Source organism: Echeneis naucrates, chromosome 19, assembly GCF_900963305.1.
Source record: "Echeneis naucrates chromosome 19, fEcheNa1.1, whole genome shotgun sequence".
Lineage (NCBI taxonomy): Eukaryota > Metazoa > Chordata > Actinopteri > Carangiformes > Echeneidae > Echeneis > Echeneis naucrates.
The window spans coordinates 9,285,491-9,312,872 of NC_042529.1; the positions used below are offsets into that span (position 1 = coordinate 9,285,491).

At 40.7% G+C, this 27,382-nt stretch overlaps 2 protein-coding genes across 3 annotated transcripts; one reads left to right on the plus strand and one right to left on the minus strand.

The window, feature by feature from the left end:
* Positions 1-1,393: 1,393 nt before the first annotated feature.
* LOC115059509 (myosin-binding protein C, fast-type-like) lies at positions 1,394-20,005 on the plus strand. Its single transcript, XM_029527006.1, has 31 exons — positions 1,394-1,430; positions 5,128-5,145; positions 5,657-5,683; positions 6,661-6,681; positions 7,357-7,404; positions 11,407-11,475; positions 11,591-11,739; positions 11,826-11,943; positions 12,054-12,102; positions 12,303-12,362; positions 12,487-12,656; positions 12,905-13,037; positions 13,603-13,727; positions 13,825-13,930; positions 14,850-15,016; positions 15,261-15,426; positions 15,526-15,632; positions 15,739-15,768; positions 15,891-16,033; positions 16,338-16,497; positions 16,617-16,721; positions 16,844-17,032; positions 17,143-17,277; positions 17,458-17,625; positions 17,763-17,851; positions 18,362-18,557; positions 18,655-18,794; positions 18,905-19,064; positions 19,203-19,339; positions 19,491-19,677; positions 19,865-20,005. Exons 1-31 carry the CDS (start codon positions 1,409-1,411, stop codon positions 19,888-19,890), a joined length of 3,420 nt encoding a protein of 1,139 aa, XP_029382866.1. The 5' UTR covers positions 1,394-1,408; the 3' UTR covers positions 19,891-20,005.
* LOC115059511 (testicular acid phosphatase homolog) lies at positions 19,809-27,382 on the minus strand. 2 transcript variants are annotated; one of them, XM_029527008.1, is made up of 12 exons: positions 27,197-27,382; positions 26,631-26,752; positions 25,299-25,394; positions 24,585-24,671; positions 23,409-23,564; positions 23,099-23,197; positions 22,132-22,227; positions 21,554-21,686; positions 21,198-21,280; positions 20,988-21,094; positions 20,554-20,735; positions 19,809-20,328 (listed from the first exon to the last, which is right to left on the minus strand). In XM_029527008.1, the coding sequence occupies exons 2-12, from the start codon at positions 26,718-26,720 to the stop codon at positions 20,219-20,221; spliced, it is 1,239 nt and encodes a 412-aa protein (XP_029382868.1). In that variant the 5' UTR covers positions 26,721-26,752; positions 27,197-27,382; the 3' UTR covers positions 19,809-20,218. The 2 variants fall into 2 exon arrangements, with proteins under 2 accessions (XP_029382868.1, XP_029382867.1); XM_029527007.1 differs by having other exon boundaries at positions 27,059-27,197.

Here is a 27,382-nt window from a genome sequence, read left to right on the forward strand (position 1 = left end):
TATTGATATATTTGAAAGCCATTGCTGTTGCTGATAAACATGATGCGCCCTATACGTATCATCAGCTCAAAAAATATGCATTGTTATAGATAGAAATTGTACATTCTTCATTTGCTGATTATTTTGTCTTAATTCTTGATTAGACAAGGTTCTGAAACTAGGATTTTGTTATGTAAGATTTTGCAGTGAATGTTAGAATTTTGACATTTTTTTAGAAGAAAGGAGGAGAAAGATAGTTTGGTTTTGTCAAATCTACCAGGAAACCAGCAGAGACTGAACTTCTGAACTTCTGCCTGACCTGGAACAAAATACTGTATATTTTTGGGCTAATTGTCATTTTTACACCTCCACGTATTGTACTTGGTGACGTCATTCTGGAAGTGTTATAATTTCAGGTTGTCAGTCCAACCCATTTTCAGAAATATTTGAATATTGTCGGAAAGCAGCTTCTAAAGGAATATAATTAAGGAATAAAAAATTGGTGCAAATATCCACTTTGACTCTGAAATGAGTTAATTACATTTTGGTGATGATCACTTTCATGTTATTGATCATAAAAAAACATATTTTATGGCTCCATTAATTGGTCATAGCACAATTTAACTGTTATTGGACTGTTTGGAGTTTTTGAGGTTTTAGTGGATTTGTTAGCTTTGGCTAACAAACTACAGCTGTTTCCTCCATTTAACAATGAGCCAAAGTTCATTGTGTGGCAGCCAGACTTGAAGACTTGGTGTCACTTGTACAGAGGATCCTTCCCACCAGTCTGATTATGCAAGAAAAGCACACAGCCCTCTTCTTACCAGTGACTTCCTGTATCGTACAGTATTTGAAATGGGCATGCAAAATAGTACAGTGGTGGACTGTTTTTAAAATCAACACCATTCAAAACCATGCAGTTAATTTAACATCTTCTCTAATTGAACATAACTTCAACTACTAATTATGTCATAGCAGCAAATGATGAGTGCTTAAAGGGACAACAAAAACTTCTTCTAAATACATGTTGATCCTGGTGTCAGCATAGGTGTAAAAGAAAATGACAGAAAGATCCGTTTGACACCACCAGGTGCCAGCTCTCGGTCATCTCGGCGCGCTCAGTAAACATTATGGCTCAACAGGTTTAGTCCGTCCATTAAACGCTTCATAAATGAGTGAGACATCTTTCAGCACCACCTCATTCTCTTGTCTCTCCACCTTATCACGCTCTCACTCTTAGAGCTTCTCTTCTTGAACCCCCCTGAGGGTTTCGTCAGACTCTTCTGTGCTGCTGCTCTCTCACTGGAGGGTGTGGGTCACTTGAGTGCCAGGAGAGCTTTGAATAACAGAGAGTGGGGGGAGAAATAAAAGGAATAAGAACCACGAGCGTTCAGTCTTCCAGGAGCAAAGGAAAGACACAGGAATAACCATGCCTGAGCCAGTCCCTGCAGGTATGCAGATACTTTTGTGAAAGCATAATTCATTTTAATTAGGTTTGAGAGTAGTAACTGTATTTGATGGTTTATTTATTTATATGTTGGTTTGTTTTTAGGTTTTTTATTCTTTTTTTTTTTTTGGAGGTTCTAGCTGTTTATATGCTCGATACAAACATACATATCCAAATATAGATTTTGAAGTTCTTATGAATTTTGGGATAATTATTTTATTTTGGTGTATGTAGACCATTCATGATGCATTCATGTGTGCATGGAAAAAATTTGGCTCTTAATTATTAATTAATAGCACAAGCTGCAAACCGGTGAAACCATCAAAATTGTGCAACTCAAACCAAATCCTTTAAAATGCAATGAAAACTATTTGATTAAAATTAGGGCTGCTCCAAAGACTTTCTTCCTCTGCCTCCTTCTGTATATAGAGAATGTCTAAAGGCCATCAATAATAACAGAGCCAGCTATGATATCATCTGGGTCAATTCGGTTATGACATCAGTCCAGATAGTGCCATCTTTAAGTGTAAACTGGAAAGTCTCCAGAAAAGTAACCACAGCAGGTTCGTAAGTGTGCTGTGCTGTATGGATGACATAACTTCGGTGACTTTCATGTATCTGACTTGCATCACGTGAAACCAGATCATTGTTCTCTTAACAGAACATTCATGCTATTATTGTTAATGCTGTGCATACGCAATGATCAAAAATGTATGTATTTATGTGATCATTTTTGTGGGATACCACATGGAGGCTTTACGTGATTTTTAGCAGAAGCCTGCAATCAGTAGATGGATTTAAGCAAATGGATTCACTTCAGTTCTTATGGAAATGTGCATTCAAACACAAAACATACTCGCTCATAAAACTTTGAACCTGAGCTTTACACCTAAAGCCACTTTCCACACAACCAGTGTGAATCCAAAGCACTGAAAGATTGATTGAAGTCTGCTGAACATCTCGAACCCTCAAACTAATCTGTGCTATGATAGCGAATGAGTCAGGATTTTCTCAGGTTCTTTATCTGTCGTTCAGCTTTGCACTATTTTAATTATTTTTCTTTGCATCGGACACCAAGCTCCTTTTTTTTTTAATGATCTAATCTGGGCAGTTTTTATTTTTATCCCAGAAACATACCCAGCAACGTCTTCTATTCACCATATACAGCCACCTGATTCCACTTTGCTTATGTGTGTCTGCACCACCCACTGCTCTGTCATTCCAAGCTGAATTCAATAGCAAAGCTCAGATAACCAGTCACTATCAATTTATAACCCTCAAATCCTATAAAAACTTTGGCTCCATAGTCACTGTACTCACAGTAGCAGTACTTATTTTACCATAATATAATTATTGCTGTACTTACACACAACCTGAGCTGAGATATTTTATTATGCTGCTTTGCTAGGAAGCTGGAAGCTGTCCTCTCAAAATCTAAATATACCCTGACCTTTTCCACTTTATTTTTTTTCCTCCTAAGTTCATAGAGTTTCACACCGCAGGGTGTATCAGGTTTTGCTGTAAACCTGTCACAGGTCCAGCTCAGATAAATCATTACGTAATCTGTGCCTTTAATCTACAAAGATGGTCAGCAGGCCTGATGCTCCTTCTCAACTATGATGAAGCTGCAGTGCAGCCAGTCAAGCACATGACAGTTTTCTACTCCATGACTGGATTAGATGGTTTGATTTATCAGTGTGACTCCTTGTCATCATCATCATGGCCTGATGAAACACTGTGAGTGTCTAGTTTACAGCTGTGTGTATGATAATAACCTCATTTTGTAAAATGCAGACATTTATTTTGGCCTTGAAATCTTTAAGCTTTCAGCCACTCTCATCTCATCTCATTGATACGTTATATATTTAAAACTGGGACAATAATGCAAATAGTTCATAAAATTAAAAGTTGATCAACTTTTACTGTGTCAGTGAGTACATATCGTGCATTTACCTTTGGAAACCTAGATGGTTATAAGATAGGCATTAAATAGCTTATACAATATCACAGTGAATTACTTTTCGAAAACGTTCGATTGTTTAAACCATCTGGCATGTACTTGACAATGACATATTTATATATTTATGCTTGTGGCAGATGCAAAACAAACATTAAATCATGCGTTACTGAGATATCTTCATAAATGTTGCTGTCTAGAAACACAGATGGATCTCTTGAGCTTTGATGAGGTCAGGCCATCTAATACTTTTCTTTATGTCTAGGTCATTACACACACAGTAAATCAGGCTGTCAGTAAACATGGAGAGAAAAATAAACAGTGAGGTGAAGACCTGCAGTACCTAGACTGACCATGAACAAATATTAAGCACATAGTAAACCAAAACATATTCATAACTTATGTTTCCAGAAATAAACTAAAGAACACTAAAGAAATACGCATTACTACATATTACTACAGGGAGCTTGTTTACATGCACACTAATAAGGAAGAAAGTAAGTGACGAAGATGACAAACGGACGAAAATGCCCTTTTTATTTATGCAGTTACTCCCAACAAGCATACCTCGGAAAAATCTTATTAATTATACATCCACCTCAACCCTGACAACGTTGCCAGTATATGAAACCACAGAGAGTCTCAAGGGAGAGCGTTTGAACTATAAGGAACAGCTGGTCAGAGGTTCATTATCCAGCTTTATCACAAACTTGTTGAAGATGATCAGGATTTTTGCCCCCTGTGGATTTACTTAGCAGATGCTGAAGCAGATTTACACTCATTGCAGGTGTTAAGCACTCTCACAGGGTGTAGAAAGTATTAATGTCATAGACTTTATGTGGTGAGTAGCATCCCCTAAGCTAATTTTCTCATTTTCCTCTGAGAAAGTTATTCTTAGACTTTTGGTGTTTACAGCACAGAGACACCTTTTTGCATGAGGAACAGCAGAGCTCAGTGCGCCTACAGTATATAACAGAATCAAGAGGAAAACGCAACACATGGAGCATCATGATTATAAATATAAAACTAAGTGACTACAACGTAATTTCTTGACACCTATTTTGGCACGAAGTTTATACGAGGCCAGGAGTCAACATTTAAGGCAGCGAGGTCAGGCTGGTGTGGCTATTCAAGGAAACGTGGTATGACTTCAGACAGGTCATAAGACACCATTCCTGGCCTTTTCTAGCTACTGCAGTGACCCCAGCGGGACTCCTGGGGGGATGGGTGCATTATATGCCTCTATTTCAGTTGAGAACACCCATTTAGGCCTCAACAATTCTACTCAGAGCACTCAAGCTCTCAGAGGAATCGAGTGTGTGTGTTTCTCTGAAGCGCCACAGAGATGTGTCTTGCAAAATTAGAAGTGATAATCTTGTACATTTATGAAATAAGCTGGTGAGACATCAAATATCAAGTCACTGAAATCTGTGTTTTGATATCAGTTCAAATATTTGTCACACACTCAGAGGTCATGGAGTTTAGGAGAAAGGCCGCACGGATTATATCTTCTTACCTGGTAGAGGATACCAGAGCCAAGATTGCTGGCTTCCCCATGACATCAGATACTCTTGCATTCCTGAAATATCTATTTAATAATGTAATCACCTTCAAACAAACATCTAGCTATATATCATAAACTCAAATCATGTGAGATATGGGATGTCCACGTGAACCACATATGTGAGACTAATACTATATGCGCCGCAAGTAATTTTTTCCCTTTTCTCTTTCTCTTTCTCAGCTAAACCGGAGGGAGGGGGTAAGTCGTCGGCTCCACCACACTTGTCATCTGACCTTTTGTGTTCCTTACATTATCACACAGCAGCTCGATTATAGCTCTCACATTTTCACTTTCCACTCTCATCTCCTGTCAACTGCCCACGTCAAGCAAACGCAGGCGTCCGAAGACGGCACTGACCCTCTGAAATGAGGAATACAACTACCTGTCCAGATCTTAATTTCACTGATGCACACCAGCATAGTAGAGAGTCATTTTACCTTCAGGCACTTTCGCTGAGAAGCGAATAAAATTGATCAGATTATTGAAGCACACTTCAAATTATGTAGAAGAGATGGCACGGTGAGAAATATGTTTTGGTTTCCATAAGTCATATTTGAATATGGTCACATGATACTGATCTGGATTTGTCATGTAAAATCTAATACAATGTTCTGGTGTTAGAGTACCATTAGTGTTTGTTTATAAATGGCTACAATGGTATTTCTAATCATTTGCTCGTCTATGTCTGACAACGATTCACTAATTTTAGCCCCTGAGCAAGAGCCAGCTGAAGAGGGTGAGGGAAATGATTCATTTATTTATCTGTTTTTTCAGCGTTTCTAGTTTCTAACTTTGACTGATCTACAACACTCAGATGGCGATAATATGCCATGGAGCGCGTTTGAGTTGAGCTGAGTCTTGAAAAAAAAAAAATAAATAATAATAATAATTGCATTTTGTACTAATCAGCCAGAGTAATTATGCAAACAATACCAAACGAGTGGTTTTTCTGTAGATAATTAGTTGAGCAATTACTGAGCCAAGAAGATGGGCAAACAAGTCACTCACATGAAGGGGGTGATGTCATTATCACGCCACTTTCAATCCGAGTTTGTGTCTCTTATCCAGCCTACAGCATGTGTCAGCTCAAACTACACAGGCAGTGTGTCGTAAAAAAGACGTCCTCATTGTGTTCCCTGTGCTCATCCTGCACTGTGCACATGTCTGGATTGCTTATTGTCGCATCCATTTTGTCTGACATGATAATTACTCTTGTGTTTCTCTTTGGCGTTATAAACACTTTATTGGATGTTGAGTTTGATTGCATGTATCCTTCAGATTGTAGCAAGAAGATCCACATGTATGGAGCAGACATAACAGGCCATCTATGTGGGGTTTTCATACACGGTGATCAGCCGTAATTTGGTAGATTTCCATTGTTTCTCACAGTGAACTCTGTTTAAGATTTCACTGCAGGCATGTAAAGTGCGAGGAAATATTTGCAAATGTTGTCTTACTCATGTGTTTTGATTGCATCAACCCATCTGATATTTTGTGTTTTGCAATATTCCCGACTTTAATGTCATCTATGTTCAATCATCCTTCTGTTTTCAATCATTTTTGCTTCAGGGAGTTTTCATTGGTTGATGGAAGGCATTGCCTTTGTTTCAGGGAACAAAATTCTGCCTTCATTTGCAGCTTCTTTAAATATGATATAGTGAACGATTACAGCAAATATTGTAACTCGAGTTAATTTTCATCCATTTTCTTTAGATGCTCCACCTGCTGATGGAGGTAAGGTAGAAGCCTGAGCAGTAGATGCTTTGGTTTAATGTCTCTGTCTACATCATTTATTGAGTGTATTCACAGGAGTGCATATATCTGCTGCACTGTGTGTAACTTGGGAAAAAAAAAAAAAAAAGTATCCGCATGACTCGTGTATGTTTTATTCTGAAAGGTCCTCCAGGCCGGGTTCATGTGGCATGCCAGTTTTGTATTTTTGTAAAACAGAAATGAATCTATGCATCATAATGAATATGATAGTGGTTAAGTTGGTGATTGCTTCGTGTGCTTTTAATGTTGAGTGTCTTTTGTTGTTGGATTGATATATACATATACTGTAAAGGTATATGATGCGGGTGAACTCGTTTAGTTTTGTTATTGTGTGTAGTGCGGTTTTTGTAATTTATTATTGTATTTACAAGTACAGCACAGTGCTGTGTACTTGGTTGGTACTTATTCTTGATGTCTTTCTACTGTCACTAGTTCATGTGTGTTAATTTCAGCATGTAGTAACCTTCCACATGTTAAAAGGATAATGGATTTGGATTTCTGAGATTTTATTTATTTTCATCAGATATAATGGTGCATGATGTTTGTGTTTTATGTTTGTTTACTGGTCTCTGTTGCAACGCTCTTCTTGTGGAACAAGTGTTTGCTTCCTGGCAGTTGGGTGTTTTTTTTTTTCAGTTTTGTTTGCTTCCTTGTCTGCAGCAGATTCAGACGCTGATGGGGATGGTAAGAAAAGAGTGACGAATATATTGACGTGTCTGTAGACACGTATGACTTGAGCTTTTATATTGTGTATGATCTCGGTATTATGTGCTGGTCAAGATGTCACATAATATATAATGTGTTAAGAGGTCTGGGTCTAATATATTATTTGAAATCACTTTCATCACTTTGGACTGATTTTCACTGTGAAAACTCAACATTCACCAAACTTCATTGTCCTATATAAACTGAGAAAAGCAGTTTCTTAGTATTTGAATTTGCTTTAACTACAAAGGAAGCAACACTCCAATGCCCATCGGGCTGTTTGATCAAATGTTTAAAATAATTCTCACTTGCAATTTCAAATAGAAAATCTAATCCTAATATGCAAGGCATGGAATAACATTCAAAGCCTTCTGACCCCGTGAAAATCCCCCTCAGAGCCCCCCTAATTATTATCACAGTCCAGGCCTCATCCATGTTTGTGACAAAGAGAAGACAAACTCTGAACCATACCGTCATCAGTATATGCTGCTTTTGGGCCCTTTCTGTTTCTCAATGTGAGGAGTGCTGCCCATCCATCTGTGACCTATGATTTTTATCGCTTCTGTCCCTTCAGCAATTTAGACAATGAGAGTGAAAACACAGCTGTGGTTCATGTGGGACAGTCATCCTGGAACAATGGCAGCTGTTGCAAGCATCAACTGATGTAATGACACTTTTATCGTCTGCTTCTCAACTTAACACGAGGCTACGCTTGGAAGCAGGAAGGGCAGCTCAAGTTATCCCAGAGATCAAATTCAAGGCTTTCAAATTGTACATGTTCTCTATTAAGGTTTATGCATCATCCCTAATCTGAAGCTTACTTGCTTATAGGTGGTTTTCTCGCACCTCATGTTTTACAAGTGAAATTCAAGAGATGATAAGAATGTTTCAAAGCTGCCTTGGCTACCATGGTCTTTCAGAAGCTTCAAGAGTGATGGGTTGGATAGCTACTCTGTTTTCACTGACTGGAGGTTCATTGGATGGAGATATGGAAGGATTTGCCACGGCTTCATGGAGTAGAAAGCCGATATTTCCTTGTGCTGCCCTTCTCATGTATTGGAAAATATCTTAATGTGTTCAAGGATAAACCCTCTTATGCCATTTTTGGGATGAGGAAGGATGCTTGGATCAGCAGAAGCAGTGGCTTTTGAGGCAACCAGATAGCCCGTAATCTTCTATGCCGTGCACTTTAAAGCGCACGTGGTCTCTATGGCGAATTTACGTCTTCGCCTGGTTTTTCAGCGAACATCTTGGTCGCTTCCTTTTTTGGCTACTTGGCCACCCCTGCAAAGGTGGCATTGCTGCTTTGTAGCCTTACAGCGAGTATGCTATCTTGGGGAAGTTGGCTGCTGAGCTGAAGTTGCTCTGAAATATGGGCTGCTAAGCCAAGCGAGGACTCAAACAGCACGGACGGGTCATTAAATGTTAACTTTGATTGCTGACACAGAAGCAACTCTCATAAGTTCTTGGTGGAATGGGCTGTTTGCTGTCAGTTGTATCATCACTCTTGGTCGCCTCTTTGCATTTATTGATTTCTTTATCACAGCTATCCATTGCTAATTGTCAGACTAATTGTCAGTTGATATTAAAGGGATATTAAATGCAAACACGTCACTATAGAAACAACTTGGATTCCATACTACTGGCCATAAGCCTGCTACAGTCAGAGCATCAGCTGTCTTTAACACTCGCCACTCTAACCACAAACAGGAAATATTTAACAAAATCCAATAAATACAAAGCAAAGTCATTTGCTTTTCATATTTTGAAGAAAAAAAAACCACTCCTTACATTTTTATTTTGTTCTTGTAAAATATGTTTTCTTTCAGCATTTGCTGTAGAAGAAAGAGCTTTAAGGCATCAAAAAGCGATTTGGTCCGAAATGATGTAAATTTTAAATGAAAAGACATGTCATTTGTTTGACTTTTGACGTTTTGACGTCTTGACGTTTGACTGATTGCTAAAGCAATTTAAAGCTAATGCCGATGAGGGTATAGGGTTTGGAGGATTATTATCACTTGGCCAACCGCTGATTCTTCTGGTGTGCTAGGTCCACTTCTGCTTACGAATGTTCGCAGGAAGTTACTGCTAATTTCTTAAAGGAAAGTTCTGCCATGGAAATGTTTTGTGGATTGAACACTGAAATGCAGTAAATGTCTAGAGAATAATTAGTTTCAGGTTATCTCAGTGGAGAAACCTCATCCAACATTGATACTTATATTATTCATACCACATCAATGCTCCAAGCAAAACATAATCAACAAGTAACACTTGGTTGGTTTATTCAAACAGCCTGGGATGCACATGCTCTGTATGGGCTGAAGTAATTGCTTCCTTTTTGCAATTTCAGTCCAAAACCAGTAATGAAGGCAATTTCAAACAATGGTTTATCACAAATTTGGTGATTTAAAGTGTCGTTATCAACACATTTGATCACTTTTGGTTTTGACTGATAACTGTTTTGATCTTACCTTCACAAGCACATTCAGTTTTGTTTGCGTTTCACTGTGTGGTTCATTAATGTAATAATTCTACAGAATATTCATTCTGTAATTGCTGTTCATTTGCCTTGTTTTACCTCATGGATTTGCACAGGCTTATGGTACAGTATAACAACAAATGGTTATACTTCCATATGCTAAACTGGGATATTTATTTTTCCCAGCTCAGACAAACCATGCAGAAGAGGGTAAGGGTGAGCCGAAGGCACAGTGCAGGACTGCGGCAATCTACTGCATGCAAATGTGAAGTTTACGAAATGCAAATTTATGCATCCTATGTGTTGTTTTTTGTTAAATATCACACTGAATGTTTTCAAATCTCTGGAATGTTCTGGTGATGTGTGGTCCATTTAAAAGAAGGTTGTGTTTTTTGGGTCACGTATTAGGAGAACTTTTTTAATGAGTAAAGTTATGCAGGGGCTTGGTCTTTATAGTAAGACTTCATTGAGATGCTAAAGCTACAGTAAAGTGTGCGTTGGCTTCAGGTTTCTACCTTGAATGCTAATTCTTTTATACATGTAGAAAGTATTGATGTATGAAGGTCAACAAATGCTCTTGCTAAGAGTTTGCTACATAACACAGGAGAAGTTCATTACCACATTCTGTCCCTTCTAATTGGTAATGATTCTTTGCTGTAGCGATCAAATATCATGTGACTTTTTGCTTGTACAAATGCACAAAACAAATCTACGCTGCCTGCCCTTGTGCCCTCGTACATGGTTTGAGCTGTTATCTGTTATGACTGGGGGAATAGAAACCCCATCACTGCCCTGACAATAAATAAGAGAAAAGAGCAATTCTGGCCGATTAACGTAGATAAAGTGCAGGACAGTAAGTGTCCTGTGGCCCATAGCAATGGCAGTGCCGAGAAATCATAATGAAATAATTTATCCCCCACTTTTATTGCTGCTTTTTTTTTTTTTTTTTTTTTTAGCTTTATCAAATGACAAAACAATAGCATATAATTTGTTTATTACTTGTAGCAGTTGCAACAATTTCTAATTACTCAAACAATTTACTATACTCAAAATAAGTTCAGGGAAGTAATTGCATTCATGTTACGTTGCAAATAGATTTTGCTATATAGTTGTGATGTATGCTGAGTTGTAATTAGACTGAGGGAGTTTTCATGAACTAGTTCCGAGCAAGTGTGAGATGCTGTATGTTTGTATGTTTGAAGAAATTGTGGCACTTGTGTCTTGGAGTCCCTTTATCTAAGGTGCTGCTGGGGTATTACTGTGTGGCTGGAATGTGTCACATGTATCACAGTATTTGCACTGCCTGTTTGTGCAGAATTTTCTGTGGTTGGTCAAAAAAATTAATAAATAAACGTCCCAGCATTGCACTCTTTCCCCTTTGCACTTCAGTTTTACTGCATCCTGTAGATGTTGGCAATGTCATGTGAGGGATGACTCCTTCAAAACTGATTTCACAATCTCCAGATCAAAGTGGGCTAATTTTATTATGGCCATCTTTACAGAATCTGGGAGGACTGAACTCACTGGGCTTTTCGTCGAGAAGCCTCCAGAGAGTGTGGTCGCTGTCACAGGTTGGAAACACAAGTGGATAAATGAATGAATTGTCAAGACAGACAGCAAGTGGAAAAGCCATCCACAGAGTTTAACCAAATAAAGCAATGAATTTATGTTGCTTGTGAATGGCAGGAACGGATGTGACTTTCATTGCCAAGGTTGATTCCTCCACCCTGACAAGAAAACCCACCATGAAATGGCTGAAGGGCAAGTGGCTGGATCTTGGCAGCAAGGCTGGAAAACATCTCCAGTTCAAAGAAACTTATGACAGAAATACTAAGGTGTGTGTGTGTGTGCGTGTGTGAGTCTCTTCTTCCAGAAATAATTTTGGAACTCAGAATTATTTAAGTAATATCTTCTCCCCAAGATCTATACTTATGAGATGAAGATCATCAAAGTGGTTGCTGGAGATGCTGGTGGATACAGGTGTGAGGTGACATCCAAAGACAAATGTGACAGCTCCACCTTTGAGATTTCTGTTGAAGGTGAGTGAAAGCGGACTCCAGCCCTCCGAGGCCGACACAGATTCTTTGCATGCTGATGTTTTGACTTGATCCAGTCCCAATTTGAATTCCTGCAACTACTCTTGTTACAGCTGCACAACAGGAGCAGAAGGCGGATATTTTGTCAGCCTTCAAGAGAGCGTAAGTGCTCTACGGATTTGTATTTCAGCTCGTCTTAGTTGCATATCTGCCCATGTGCAAATCCATAAGTTGGAAAGTGCCTGCATAGACTATTCATAGTATCATCCAGTGTGTGTGTTTAAGGGGCTTTCATCATGTTTATGGAGATGATATGCCAGGTCTTGGTTACAGCATAGGCATGTCTCTTTCCATCCACACAGGGATGCTGGGGAGGACGAAGGAGATCTGGATTTCAGTGCTCTGCTAAAGGCCACTAAGAGGTGAAGCAGCATTTTATATGGTTTCATAATTCTCAAATGCACTGCATGAATGTGTCCCCCAAAAATGCCCTTTCTGGCTTCTCCAGTCCCGTTTGAAAACATAGCCTTTCTCTTTGACTGACAGGAACAAGAAGCCTGAAAAAGTGGAACCTGATATAGATGTTTGGGAATTGCTTAAGAATGCTGATCCAAGCCAGTATGAGAAAATTGCCTTTGAGTATGGCATCACTGACCTGAGGGGCATGCTGAAACGTCTGAAAAAGATGAAAAAGGTCGAGACCAAGCATTCGGAGGGTGAGTTGACTCAGGGGAGCAGTAGACAGGAAGGGAAGGCGTTGACAAGCTTTTGTAATATGAAAGGAATGAACAGGAAGGTGAGATTTCACCTCAGGGGAAGTGGAAAAGGAGCGACAGCCAGGAGGGCTGCGAAAGAGGAGGTCTCACTAAGGCGCACAGGACAAATAAGAGGGAGAAGGTTTTTGTGAAACCTTTTAGGATGAGTTGTTCATCCTAAATTTAACCCTTTGTGTTTGCAACCTCAGCTTTCCTGAAGAAGCTCGAATCTTGCTACTCTGTGGAAAAGGGCAAGAAGATTGTCCTGAGATGTGAGGTGGTTGATCCCACTGTCCAGGTGAAATGGTTGAAGAACGGCCAGGAGATCAAACCCTCAGCCAAGTATAATTCCTGAAAGCACACACGCGCACACACAAGAACACACTGACACCAGTGCAAGAGATTTGCTTAATTAGACAGCAGATTTAGGCTGTATCAAATGAATCATCGTGCTCATATGGACTTGATAGCCACTGATTTAAAATATCAAGTTAATATTATCTCTGCCACAAATCCATACTCTGAGAGCATGCTGCCATCAACATGTTTTATTTTTAGGCAGTCATAAGAAGTCTCACTGTGGGTTAAGCAATTCACACTGTCATGACATTTTATGCCTCATGTAGACTAATACTGACACAGATCCCAGACCACGAGACAATCCGATCTATTTCTACATTGAGAAGTCTCCATGAAAAAAAAACCCCAAAAAACTCTGTAGCCCAGATGAAAACTGAAATGCAGAAAATTGGTCTATAAGACAAAATTCAGGCCTTTTCTGTCTAATTGTTGACAATAATCTATTGTTGAGCTCAATGGCCATCAAGCCAAAACTTGATAAAGTGATTAGTAAATTAGTAAATAAAGTGGGTGTTTTGACACAAGATTCAATCTGTCACTTTCCAAGGTATGTCGTAGAGGCAGCTGGAAACGCCAGAACCCTTACTATCAATAAGACGACCCTGGCTGATGATGCTGCATATGAGTGTGTGGTTGGCGAGGACAAGTGCTTCACAGAAGTGTTCGTCAAAGGTTCTCTTTGCTCTTGTTTACCCATTTATTGGGAGGTTTAAGTGCGTGGTTTGCATTCATTTCCTGCTTAATTCATGAATTTAATTTGTGTATCCAGAGCCTCCTGTGACCATCACCAAGCTGATGGATGACTATCATGTGGTCGTGGGAGAGAGAGTGGAGTTTGAGATCGAGGTGTCGGAGGAGGGCGCCCACGTCATGTGGTCAGTATTTGGCGTAATGGCATCAGTCTAGCTTGTCTCATCTTCGGGATGTGGCTTTGATCTCTTTCGGAGCATAATTAAATGACTTCCTGTTCTGCAAACTGAAGAAAGTCTGGCTTGTGCAGTGCTATGATGTAAAACTCCTGGAGTTGAACCTCGACAGATGAGATACAAATGTAATGTAATGTAAAAATGGAGCCCTCAGTTTGTTAGCTGATGCATACAGTATGTATCAGATGGCCAACTGTATGCATCTCATGTTGTTAAACAACATCTACACACGTGTGTATTTATGTCTGTATATATACATATAAAGAGAGAGACAGATATTCCTTTTATGCCATACATCATTGCAGTAGACAGTTTGTATTTTTTTCTGTATGTAAAATCTAATTAAACTTAAGCACATTATCTTCCAAGGAGATCTGGAATATGTTACATTGAATCTGAGGACTTGCTCTGAATGCTGAGTACCTCAGAAATTCTGCTGCAACACAATTTAATGCCTTGTTTTTTGGATTCTTAAACTTTTTAGGGGGTCTTTATATCATTAATTCTGACTGAGTATAATTGAAGGTTGGAAATAAAAATAACTCAGTTATGGTGCCATGTGCCAGCAGCAGCAACAACAATAGGAGGTGATATAAGCTCTCTCTGTGTGGGAATTTATTTCATGGATAGACAGATCTAGGGGACAGGGGATTTTTTTTAGCACAGAATTTATTTTAGGAAAATGCAAAGCCCATTCATAGATCCCAGAGCAATCAGCACTCACTGAAGTGTGTGTTTGAATGGTGGAAATATGAATGTGGCTGGTACGTTTCACATCAGACACAAGCTCACTGTTCTGATTTGAAATATTTAGCAGTGACATCTTCCAAAGAGAGCAGCTCACCACGCATTTCATATTCATTTCCAGGTTTTTTGAGGATATAGAGCTGCACAGAGACAAAGATACCAAGTATCGCTTCAAGAAGGATGGAAAAAAGCACACACTCATCATCCAGGAGGCGACGCTGGATGACATCGGAATGTACCACGCCTGGACCAATGGGGGGCATACCAAAGGAGAGCTGGAGGTGGAAGGTACCACTGGAAAACAAATTGATCTCATTCAGCATATATTTCCTTTTCAAGTGATTTTGGAGTTTGTATGTGTGTGTGCCATTCAGTCCTGAGGATGCAGCTGAATTAACTGCAGGCCCAGGGGCTCATGGGAGTGGGTGCCAAGATGGTCCCGTCATGAACTTTATCCTCCTCCTGACTCTTCCTTCACTCCCTCTCTGTCCTACCTGAACTGTTCTCCTGTGGTTTCCAATGTCTCTTTCAGAGAAGGAGCTGGAGGTTTTACAGGATATTGCTGATCTGACAGTGAAAGCTCAAGAACAGGCCGTGTTCAAGTGCGAGGTGTCTGATGAAAAGGTTACAGGAAAGTGGTTTAAAGATGGAGTGGAGGTCCTGCCAAGCGATCGCATCAAAATGTCTCACATTGGAAGGTACGAATGCATGCAGGCCTCAGAAAAAAATGCTTGCACACTTTAATTCACGATGCACCTGTTTTCTCCTCATCATATCTTCTCTGCTGCTTGTTTCAGGTTTCACCGGCTCGTTATTAATGATGTGAAGCCAGAGGATGCCGGAGACTACACGTTTATTCCTGATGGATACGCTCTGTCACTTTCTGCCAAACTCAACTTCTTGGGTGAGAAAAACAGAGTGATTACAGTGGTGCTGTTGTAGAGTCATTAATCATCAGCCTCCTTGATATTTTCAATTTTCAATTCTTCTCGTTTCTTCTTGCAAAACAGAAATCAAGATCGACTATGTGCCCAGACAAGGTAAGTAACCTTTAAATTACTGCAGTTTACACATTAAAAAAAACCCAAAAACACATTCTTAAACTTGTGTGCGTCCAATTTTGCGTCCATGCTGTAAGCATCTATGTTATACATTTAACCAGACCCTCCAAAGATCCACCTGGACACCACTGGAAACATGGTCTCCCAAAACACAATCATTGTGGTTGCGGGCAACAAGCTCCGACTGGATGTGGAAATCACAGGCGAGCCAGCACCCACTGTAGTCTGGTCAAAGGCAGATCAGGTAAGGATGAGAAAAAGCACAAAGCAGTTCATGTTTATGTTAAACAAGAATGTCAAAAGCAACAAGAAGCAAACTACCCTGTATGTTTTTGGTCCCAGAAACAAAATTCACTAACCGGATATGACGTTCCCCACTAGGAGAGCTTCTTACTTTATCCTGATCTCACACTTATATGTACAGTATGCATCCCAAACACTGATCTATATTAACCCCCTCAGTCTTCTTGTGTGCCAATCTGGGATAACACAAGGAAAACGCAACAAAAACAACTCCATTCTCACTGCTAAGCCACGCTTTTAATTAGGTGATCACTGAGGCTGAGGGACGTGTTAGAGTGGAGTCCAAGAAAGACCTGAGCAGCTTCATCATAGAGGGGGCAGAGAGGGAGGATGAGGGCAACTACTCCATTGTTGTTACCAACCCTGCTGGGGAGGACAAGGCCGTGCTGTTTGTGAAGATCGTAGGTAAGTGAAGGCTTCACAGTGAAATATCAGCAGGTTTACATTTAAAGTTAAAGTGACTGATTGCTGTTTTGTCTACTGTTCCTCATGTAATTGAAAACTTAACTGTGCTCTTGTTTTAGATGTGCCTGACGCCCCCGAGAATGTCAAATGCCTGGGAGTGGGAGAGGACTGCGCCACCATCACTTGGCAGGCTCCTAAATTTGACGGCGGTGCACCAGTTAAAGGTAAACAATAAATTTTTTCTTCTTTGGCTTTTTATACTCAACTTTGCATATGGTAGCATTGGGAATATGTTTCAATTAAAGAATTATGTCTTGAAACAGTAGCTGTCTTCTTATATCATCAGGATATCTCATGGAGAGGAAGAAGAAAGGTTCTTCCAGATGGACAAAGCTCAACTTTGATGTATACGAGTCGACCACTTATGAGGCTAAGAGGATGATTGAGGGCATTCTGTATGAGATGAGGGTTTTTGCTGTCAACAGCATCGGTTTGTCCCAGCCGAGTCTGAACTCCAAACCCTTCATGCCTATCGGTACGGTTCACGGCCATCTGTACTTGCTCTTTCTCAGCATTCTCCCTGCGCCTCCCTTTGTACGCCACCCATCTCCTGTCAGTGAGTCCCTGTCTTTCTGTCACCTTCAGCCCCAACTAGCGAGCCAACACGCCTGACAGTGCATGACGTGACAGACGGCACATGCAGCCTGAAGTGGCTTGCCCCAGAGAAGATTGGAGCTGGAGGCCTGGATGGCTACGTTATTGAATACTGCAAGGATGGAGGTGATAATGCCACACATTATACAATGACAATAATCCACCTAAAGCCATCTAACACTAACAATGCATCCACATATTTCATCACAATGAAAAAATAAAATACCAGAACAAAAACACAATAGTAACAAGATACAAACCCCAACGTCACTGTGATTTACTGCATGTAATTCTGTTTTGTTTTAGATACTGAGTGGGTGGTGGCAAACCAGGAGCTCTGTGAGAGACAGGGATATGTGGTGCGTGGCCTCCCTGTGGGAGAAAAGATAAACTTCAGGGTGGTGGCAGTAAATATTGCTGGACGCAGTCCCCCTGCTACACTGGCACAGCCCGTCACTATCCGTGAGATTGTTGGTAAGAGAGTGAGGCCTGTTTGTGAACAGCTAGAGGTTTTTTTTGTTTTTTTTTTCTCAGTATTTGTTAAAGACTGATGCTTTGTGCATGCAGATGTCTCCCTGTTGTAAGAAATGAAATGTCAATTTTTACTTTAGAACATCCAAAGATCCGTCTTCCTCGCAACCTGAGAACAAAGTACATCAGGAAAGTTGGAGAAAAGATCAACCTGACCATCCCCTTCCAGGTTAGAAATGCCGTAAAACATTACAGTAGCATACATGGAAGAATTATAGAATGACAGTTATTAGCCAAAAAACGTGAAGGAAATTTTGAACAAGGAGGAGCAATGCCTTATTTTCTTGCAAGAACGTGCCGCAGTGTCACAGGCTGATGTAGTATTTTGGTGTTTATCAGTCAGCTGGGGGATTTCCAGGGCACTGTTGCACACCATAACAAAATGAACCAGTGTATCAGTAAACTTACTGCAATGACGAATCATTTTAATCAGTTCCAGCTCATGACCCACCTCATTTTAATGGGAAGGCAAGGAGGGGATACCAAAAGATTTCTCTCTTCGTGTTTCTGTCTCTGTTTTGCCTCAAACTGTAAATGGATAGAAGTACTAATAATAATTACCATCTATCTCTTGAAAACACAACAGGTCTTTAAAGCAAATGTAAAATAAAAAAATATATATATATAACCTGGAGGAAATTAAATTGATTTCAACAGAGGTTCTTCCTTTTGCCTTCAGGGCAAGCCACGTCCTGTCGCAACCTGGTACAAAGACGGCCAACCCCTGGACCCCAAGATGGTCAACGTGCGTAGCTCAACCATCGACAGCATCCTGTTTATCCGTTCAGCTGAGAGAGAGCACTCTGGAACATATGAGCTGCTTCTCCAGATTGAGAACTTGGAGGACAGGGCCAGCATCAACATCAGGGTTGTTGGTACGGCTGCCTGCAACTCTCTGTGACACCTTCATTTGAGAACGAAAACGACAAATCGACCTTGAACGTACTAAAATTTGATGTTCAATTCTGACAGATAAGCCTGGATCGCCAGTTAATGTAAGGGTGACAGATGTTTGGGGCTTCAATGCAGCACTGGAGTGGGAGCCCCCTAAAGATGATGGCAACTGTGAGATCACTGGCTACACCATCCAGAAGGCGGACATGAAGACCAAGGTGAGAGAGGGAGATGGGGTGACGCCTCAAAACCTCGAGGACCCCAACGTCTACCTGCTTAATGTCAAGTCAGTGCCCATAGCTCAGCAGTTTTTCTTTTCTCTCTCTAGGAATGGTTCACCGTTTACGAACATAACAGGCGGACAAACTGCACAGTCTCAGATCTGATCATGGGAAATGAATATATGTTCCGGGTTTACAGTGAAAACCTGTGTGGCCTGAGTGAAGAGCCGCGCCCCAGCAAGAACACAGCTAAAATTGCCAAAACAGGTGGGCCAATGTGTGTACATGTGTATATGTGTGTGTGCAGCACAGTATGTGAAGGTTGTGTGTGTAACCACAGACACCTTTCCCCTCTGATGTATTGGGGTGGACTGAGCTGGCACGTCTAACTTCTCCTCTTTTTAGGCCTGGAATTGAAAGGAAACGCCTACAAGGAGAAAGACATGAACTGCGTGCCCAAGTTCACTCAGCCCTTGATTGACAGATCCGTAGTGGCCGGCTACAGCACGGCCATCACCTGCTCTGTCAGAGGCTTCCCCAAGGTAAACGTGCCTGTGGTGCCCGATTCACGGGGGGAGGCTGACAGACATAACACAGGATATTCTTTCTTACTCCAGATATTATTTTGGACCTGCTAGGTTTTTGTTTTTGTTTTTGTTTTTTTTTAAGTAATTGAACCGTTCCGTATTTCAGCCTAAGATTATATGGATGAAGAACAAAATGATCATCGGCGACGATCCCAAGTTTTTGATGCAGAACAACCAAGGAGTGCTGACCCTCAACATTCGCAAGCCAAGCACCTTTGATGGAGGCAAATATTCCTGCATGGCCGTAAATGAGCTGGGCAAGGATGAAGTGGAGTGTAAGCTGGACGTCCGAGGTGAGGAGACAAGCAGCGGGGCTTTGCAATTTGAGCGATGAGTCCTGAATGCTCATTTTTGATGTCTCACACACACAAAGCTGAAAGTAGCTTGTTTTTATGATGACAGCAAATAACTGCTCTGTGAACGTGAACGTGAAAAAGACCAAATTCTTGCCACCCCTCATCATTTGTCTTTATTCCACAGCTGCCATAGACCCGGACAAGAAGTGAGAACCCGAACAGCAAAGGATGTGAAATAATATGAAGCAAATAGTGAAGAAACAGTCAATGCTCCAATGTAACACTGTCGAGACTGAATCAAATAAAATGTAGGTGTGCCTGTCATTAATAATTGTTTATCTTGAGTCCATTTTATTATTCTGTCGAGTTCTTCCCACAGAAATTGCTGTCGTCCAAATGTAACTCATCTTCAGGGAAAAAAAAGCTCCCACACATGCCTAGTATGAATCAAAATCATCAAAACACATGGCACAGTATCATTATAGCTGTTTCCATAGCTGAGAAGCACATCTTGGTATTTTTGGCTCAGTCTTCTGCGTTACACTTCCCTGGAGTAGTGGCCTCTCCTCCTGTGGATTGCTACTCCTATGCTGAACAACAGCGCCACTGCCAGGAGGCCCACTGCCACTGCAAGAGCTGTTATGACACCTGTGGGAGATGAAAAATCTTGTTTAGGTACATGTGAATATGGAGCATTTGAACGATTTCCAAAAGCCTTGGTGTTTTTAAATCAGACAGACTGTGCTGAAGATCCCCCATGCTGATCCCCCAGAGTGGATACAGCAGTTAACATGATGCAGTGAAGTGCTAATGTTGTCAAAGCATGCAGGTTGTGATGAAAAAGAAGTGAGAATCGACGACGGTCTTCCTCACCTGTGCCTGACCATTTTGCCCTAAACTCGCACTGCACCTCCCAGTCCTCCGCCACCACGTCCCGCACCAGCTCATTGAACAAGGACAAAGGGCAGGGGTGCAGCCCGCTGCATCCTGGCACAGGGTTGGGATAGGGTTCGTGCCAGGAGTCATTGCGATAATACAGCCCCAAAGAATAGGACCTGCGGGATTATTAGGATGAATACAATGACATGACACACAATTATGGTGAGTGTTATGCAAATTCGATTTTATCATGTGCTAATTTGGCTGTGGCAGTCCTGGATCAGAGCCAGATGTTCATCCAGTTGAAAAGGAAAACAGGAACGCACGTGAATGGTTTGGTGTGGCCCGGTGGCTGTGTGTTTGGCTAACTGACCTAGATAGTGTGCTTAAATGTGAAAGGACCGGTGATGTAGGAGGGAAATCATTACCCATCATACTCCTGGTAGAACTCAAAGAGCTGACAGGCAGCGTAAGGAGGGAGAAGGCCGTTGTACACATCCAGAGCTGCCTGGAGGGTGATAAGTGTAGAGTCATGCTGGAATGATAAACAAACATCAGAGCATTAAAAATATAAGTAGTATGCAGTAAATGCAATAGATTGTGAATTTATTTACTCTGTGGCCAAATGCTGAACTTACAGCTGAGTACATAATGAATTTAAGCGTGCTGTCCTGCTCGACAGCCCTGGAGAAATTCCTCAGAATGGCATTCAATAGGACCCCTGGTAAATTAGCATAGTGTCAACAGTGCAAATGTAATTTCCCAGATATCAACAGTCCTGCTGACCTTGTTAAGCTGTCATGTCTTAGCACGGTAATCATCCAAGTCATTTGCTCATATGTGCTAATGGGCTTTTAAGAAAACTGACCTAGAATTTTACACCGTCAAAGCCTCAGCCAGCAGTCACAACATCAGATACACAGGAGATTCTTCTTTTTCTTTTTTAATTTTGAATTCTAATTCATGATTAATTTCACGGGGTGTGGGTCCCCACCTCCCGAGAGTCTGGCCTTCTCTTTTCGCTTGTGGCTGAGGATGCTGTACATGACCTCAAAGGATGCTATCCTCTTCAGGTTGTCCAGAACGTCCTGGGTGGCCCAGCGTGGGAGAGTCAAGTTATGGAGTCTCTGTGGAATAGAATAGCATTCATTACTCCGCATCACGCTAATAATCACATTACACAACACATAATTCACAACAGCCGGTTTAAATGGCTGTCTTTCATCGTTTCTATTATCCTGGCTATTTTTAGCCGCAGTCTGAAGATAACAGATGCTCATTTTGCAAGTGTGAATGCGTGTATTCAACCTGGCCTAGAATCCACCCATTTCATAATACTTTTTTTTTACCATTTCAATATGCTGTCCTATTCCTGTCTTACTGTATGTATAAAAAGAGGTCCACCCTCACCCACTGCTTCCCTATCTCTCTGCAGATGTGCTGTGGGAAGTTCTTTCTCTGTGCTCTGCAGTGGTTGTTCGCATCAGTAACTGAAGCATGTGCAAACCGCAGAAACGCATCATTGTGTTTTATGTGTGTGTTTGAGTGCCCACTGTCAAATATGAAGCATACCTGACAGGTTAGTGTGTCGTAGACCCTCCATATTTTTTTGCCAACCAGTTTGGACACAGGGTAGCCAGTGTGGTTGGAGAGTCCCTCCACAAAATGCTGCATGGTGAAGAAAAAAAACAGGATAAAGCTCCAGGGAGTGCAATACGAATAATGTTATACTTTTTTTTGTTTTGTTTTTTGCAGGGGTAACAATGAAATATTTAGATATATAAACAGTTCAAATAAATCCTTAATTCGACAAACAATGGTACTTAATTGTTGCAGGAGTTACTCTAAGTAACTTTGCAAATGGACAAGTTTTTGCAACTTTTTTTTTTTTTTTTAATGGCACCATTTTGGTTCTTGCATGTAATGTGCAGGTACTATGCTTCCAGCAGAGGGTGTTAAAATTCAATCCATGACACCTGGTCCCGATATGCAACACCACCACCACCACCTTAATATCACGTGGGATTCTGTTTAATTAAAACCTTTTCATTGTAATTCTTAATCTAATTCAATCCAGCCGTTAATTAGTGTCTCCAAGAATGTGAGAAAAATTGCACTGTGCAGCTTTTTGTAGGCACTGGAGTCAATGTGCCTGAGAAAATCACTGAGAGGACGTGATGTCTACAGCATAAGTAACACGTCCACCGGAGGTGTAGATAACACTGGCACCAACGGCTGTGAAGTATACATTATACAGTTTGACAGAAATGTGCAGTTGATAGTGTTGGTTGATCTACAAATGGAGGCAGGGAGAAGCTCGACAGATGCAGCTGCATTGAGGAAAATATTTTTCCCAGCAACTTATATAATTCCGATGATATAAAACAACGGTAACATGCACGTTTCCTGCTGGTTAACAGACACATGACTCATGTAAAAGTGGTGTTTAACACAATCTGTGCTGTGAGCACAACTTCCACGTCATTGAACAGATGCTGTGATTGAGCGTCTGTATGGTGACTGGATGCGTTTGTCTCACCTGGTGAGCCCTCAGAAACCTCTGATAGGGCTGACTCTCGAACGTCTCCGTCATCATCGCTCTGAACTTTGGACAGTCTTTGCCTGGAGACTTCAACAGCTTGAGAAATCAAAAACAAACAGCACAACATCACTGCAAATAACGCGCATGTACTGCAGGTACTGCAATTCCTCCAGGCGCAATTCTGTGTTCATTTCACATTGTAAAAGCTGCGGAGAGCGCCTCAGTTAACTTGTACATGTTTTCTTTCTGCTGTTTATACTGCAGCTTGCTGTGTGAATGGAAATATTTATATGGCTTGGCATTCCACCTTATCCTGAGCCCTGGGGATGGTGTGCACTGGAATAGGCCGCCACAGCAACTGGGGCATGATGGGAGGAGGGCGTCTGGATGGGGGAAACATCCCAGCAAGGCAGGCCTGGGCGCTCATCAGAGTACGGTCATAGTCAGTGCTTCGAACGTATAACTGTGAGAAACATGGAGGGAATATGGTGTTAAAATGCACGCTGCTGGTACCACGCTTGTCACAGACACGCCTCTGGGACACACAGGCCAGAAAGGGAGTGGAAACCCAGAATTTAGTTTCTATTTTTATTAAATAAAGAGACAGAATAAAGGCACCCAGCACAGCTTGAGTATGTCATGAGTGAACTGTAAGTTATATGAAGAGGAGGGGGAGTCACAAAAGATCCGAAAGAATGTGAGAGGGACGGGGAAAAGATCTGTCTTGCTGTGATCTCTTCTGACATCAGCCTTCGCTCGTCTATATCTCTCTGTCACCCTGTGTCAGGTTTTCGCACACACTAAATCATGCTGATAAGGTTGGATGTTCCTGTGATGCTGAGAATGCTTATTCTACCCCCTCCTCCTTTTGTCAAATGAAAGCAGACATGGCAGCGCAGAGAGATGCCCAGTGTAAGTTCACTGAGACTCGGTTGACAGATCACCAATGACAGCTACTGAAAAGAGTTGTAATTTTTTTGTTTTTTGTTTTTTGTTTTTTTTTTTTTGCGGTAATTGCATGTTATTTAAGAAATGGAGACAACAGCTGAAGTTGAGGATGGACGGAGAAGGGGGATGCGGTCGGAAATGAGAGAAAAATAAAGAAGACAGCAAGAAAACCAAAAAAAAAAAGAAAGAAAGAAGGAAATTGGGCAGGAAAAGAAAGCAGAAATCCCGTCTTTGTAATGACACTATGCTGAGCATGCAGCCCAGGGGCATACTGTACCAACATGCTGCCATCTGTACTATACATAGAACAAGATTACCCAACATGTTACAGAATGTAACAAGGTCAAGCCAGTGATATCACAGATATGAGTCATGCTCATTAACGTGTGGTGGGTGTTCACAGCCATTACAGACAAATGCTGGCCACACAAGAAGTTGACTTCACTTTGGGCTGAGGTGACACTGAAGCACACTGTCTCACAGGGGGAGTCCAGCTAGGGAAAGTCAGAAAATAACAAATACTGCACACATTTACCTCTTTGTTGTTGTAGTCGTCGCTGAGGAAGTTTCCATAGCGCCTCCGGAGAAATCGGCCCAATTCAAACTGTTGTTTCATGCCCAGCTGTAAGGAAATTGTTATAATTTATACTATTCTTATTTAGTTTTTCTTGCAATATCTGACCTTTTTGGCTCAGGATTTTGTCCAATTCAAATGATTTGCATACAACAATAAACCTCCCCTCTTCTGTGGGGCTTCCTGGCGCCTGAAATAATAAGTCCATTTACTGTAAACTGGCTAATTACCTGAGAGCTGAACAAAGTCACAGTGGGAAGGAATTCCTTTAAAACTCTCTGCAAGAAGATTTTCTTCCATCTTCAGACTTTCTGGCTTTATGATTTTTATGACATGCAAATTGACTCTACTGCAGTTTTTGATATTAAGAGCTAAGCACAAAAAGAAGCTTATGCCTTGGTGGATGTGCCCTTCTGCAAGTCAACTTCTATGTAAAGTTTTATTTTTAATTTAAATTTATTTTATAATTTTTTTTTTTTTCATTATGGCCTGGTGAATTGCTTGGTGTACTACCCCAATTTATGCTCTCATACTTCAGTCCCCAATGAATCAGTACAGGATAAGTGTATAGGAAAAGGACAAGTGGTTGAATTGAATAGATCATTAAATCTCACTGTACTTTGTTTTGTTTGCCAAAATAATAATTTCACACACAAACTGAGTGAAATACGGTACCTCAGTTAGCTGTCCAAAGCCCTGAGCCCACACCTCCTCTCCATGAGGATCCCTGGGATATGACTCAATGGGCGTTCGATCCCCATGTCGGAACACCTTAAAAGTCATGACATGCTATGTCAAGTGGGTGCAGATATCACATCCTCGTGCCAGCCATTACACTGTGTACTTAAGGAAAATATACAACCCAAGACCAGAGTCACAAATAGAAACATTTGTGTCATTTTTGATGATGTCATGAGGACACAAACACTGGAGCTGCTCTGTTAGTGGGATTAACCTGAGACATCACTTTCTGATGTGACAAACAGTTAATTAAACTCAGTAAATGGAAAACCTCAAGAAAAAACAGTGTTAGTCATGGTTTATGTTTAGATATGACACCTAAACACCTTCTACTGGATTCAACAGTGAACTGAACTTGAACTGTGAAATGTAAAACATATCTTAACAGCTAATCAGTGATGAATTATTACATATGTCTTTTTTCAAATTAAATTAAATAAAAAATTGTATTAAAATATTAACGTCACTCTTTTGTAGCGTTAATATATAAGTCAATCCTTATTATTATATATTGACTCATAGTGTTGAAGTCAGGTTCAAACTAAGTTAAAAGACTCATAAAAAATAGCTATAACATAAAATAAACTATGGAAAATCTGTATGAAATAAAGTGTAGTGCCAAGAGAAATTACCCCAGACTGATAATAAACACGATTTGAGATAAGACCATTAAAATTCCACTGGTAGATATCAGGTGGCAAACCCAACGCTTACTTCAGCAGCCATAAATGCTGAATCTCAAGTTGAAAGTTGTAAACGGCCAATGTGACATGACAGACATCTTATTATATAATGCAAGTATAAGAAAGCAACAAGCACACTAGAATAACATGGGAGGCAGCAGATGGGGGAATGAAAAAAGATGAAAAAGAACTTTGTCACGTTACAAGAGAAAGACTTATGATTTCCACTTAAGTCCTTCAATCATCTTTTTCATTCTATCGTTCAACAACAGTGAGAAGGAAAAATATGCAAATAGGTTTACGAACAAAGCTGCGGTGGGTGAGATATGCTTCACGCTTTTGGAGTTTAGACTTAGAAAATCCTTTGTTACATAAATGTGTAAATACAATAATGCTCAGCAAGTAGAGGAATGCAGTGTTGTCATCAACCACATAAAGTAGCACGCTCGGGATCTACAGTATCTTTGAGATTATATTGAAATTGTAATGTGCAACAGATCATCTTAAGGAATCTTATATCTCCATATGAAGGCGTAGCGTGGAGCATTATCAGCTATGCAGAGCATAAAGAGGGTAAACTTACAGCCACGACAAACTTCAGTACCCGACACTCAGTCAAGCAGCTGCAGCAGAGAAGGAATAAACAGCCCAGACCTTTTTGGTACTTCTGCATCTTTCTGACTTGTTGATCTCTCAGCAGTTCCTCTGCTCAAATGAGGGAAAGTACATCAAGAAATGCAAAATTCTTATAAGCCCATGAAAAACACAAGATGATAAATGCATTATTCAACATTACTGCAGCAAAGAGTGTGCAAAGCCTGTCTTCCAGATCAATCACATAACATAAATAAGATTAACGATGCTTGGTAGTGATTTTTTAAATACTTTACTGTCCATAATTTAAATCAATTTGATTTAAATATTTAATACCAATGTGTGAATAGCTTGTCGTTTTCAGCTGAGTACATGCACAACCAAGGCTGATTGTTTAAATGAGAAAACTGCACTTACCTCAGCATACTTCTTAACACATTTAGCTGTTTCAGTCAGACAATTCTCAGACAGTGCATCCCAAACCTTCAGTCATACCCAGATTGACATTAAGTGCATGTCCCTCTAAAGGAGGCAATGCTTTTATAGCCCTCCTACCTGACCTGGGCTCCCTCTCTCCCCGGGGAATTCTGGTCCCAATCTATTTCATTGTCCACTGGGGTCCAAATCACAGTCTCTGCCAAATGTCTGTTGTGCAGTGACAAGAGAGTCCAACCTGGCTGATATATTTGAGTCAACTATTAGACTTAAGGACACATGTTTGGCCCCTCATAACGTTAAAGC

Excerpts from the sequence above, each read along its gene's own strand:
- LOC115059511 (XM_029527008.1), bottom strand. The coding sequence starts at position 26,720 with ATGCAGAAGTACCAAAAAGGTCTGGGCTGTTTATTCCTTCTCTGCTGC. Across the intron at positions 21,687-22,131 it reads ACGACACACTAACCTGTCAG|AGACTCCATAACTTGACTCT; the intron begins GTATGCTTCATA and ends TCTATTCCACAG. Across the intron at positions 20,736-20,987 it reads TTCTACCAGGAGTATGATGG|GTCCTATTCTTTGGGGCTGT; the intron begins GTAATGATTTCC and ends ATAATCCCGCAG.
- LOC115059509 (XM_029527006.1), top strand. The coding sequence starts at position 1,409 with ATGCCTGAGCCAGTCCCTGCAG. Across the intron at positions 16,034-16,337 it reads TCTGGTCAAAGGCAGATCAG|GTGATCACTGAGGCTGAGGG; the intron begins GTAAGGATGAGA and ends GCTTTTAATTAG. Across the intron at positions 18,558-18,654 it reads CATCAACATCAGGGTTGTTG|ATAAGCCTGGATCGCCAGTT; the intron begins GTACGGCTGCCT and ends CAATTCTGACAG.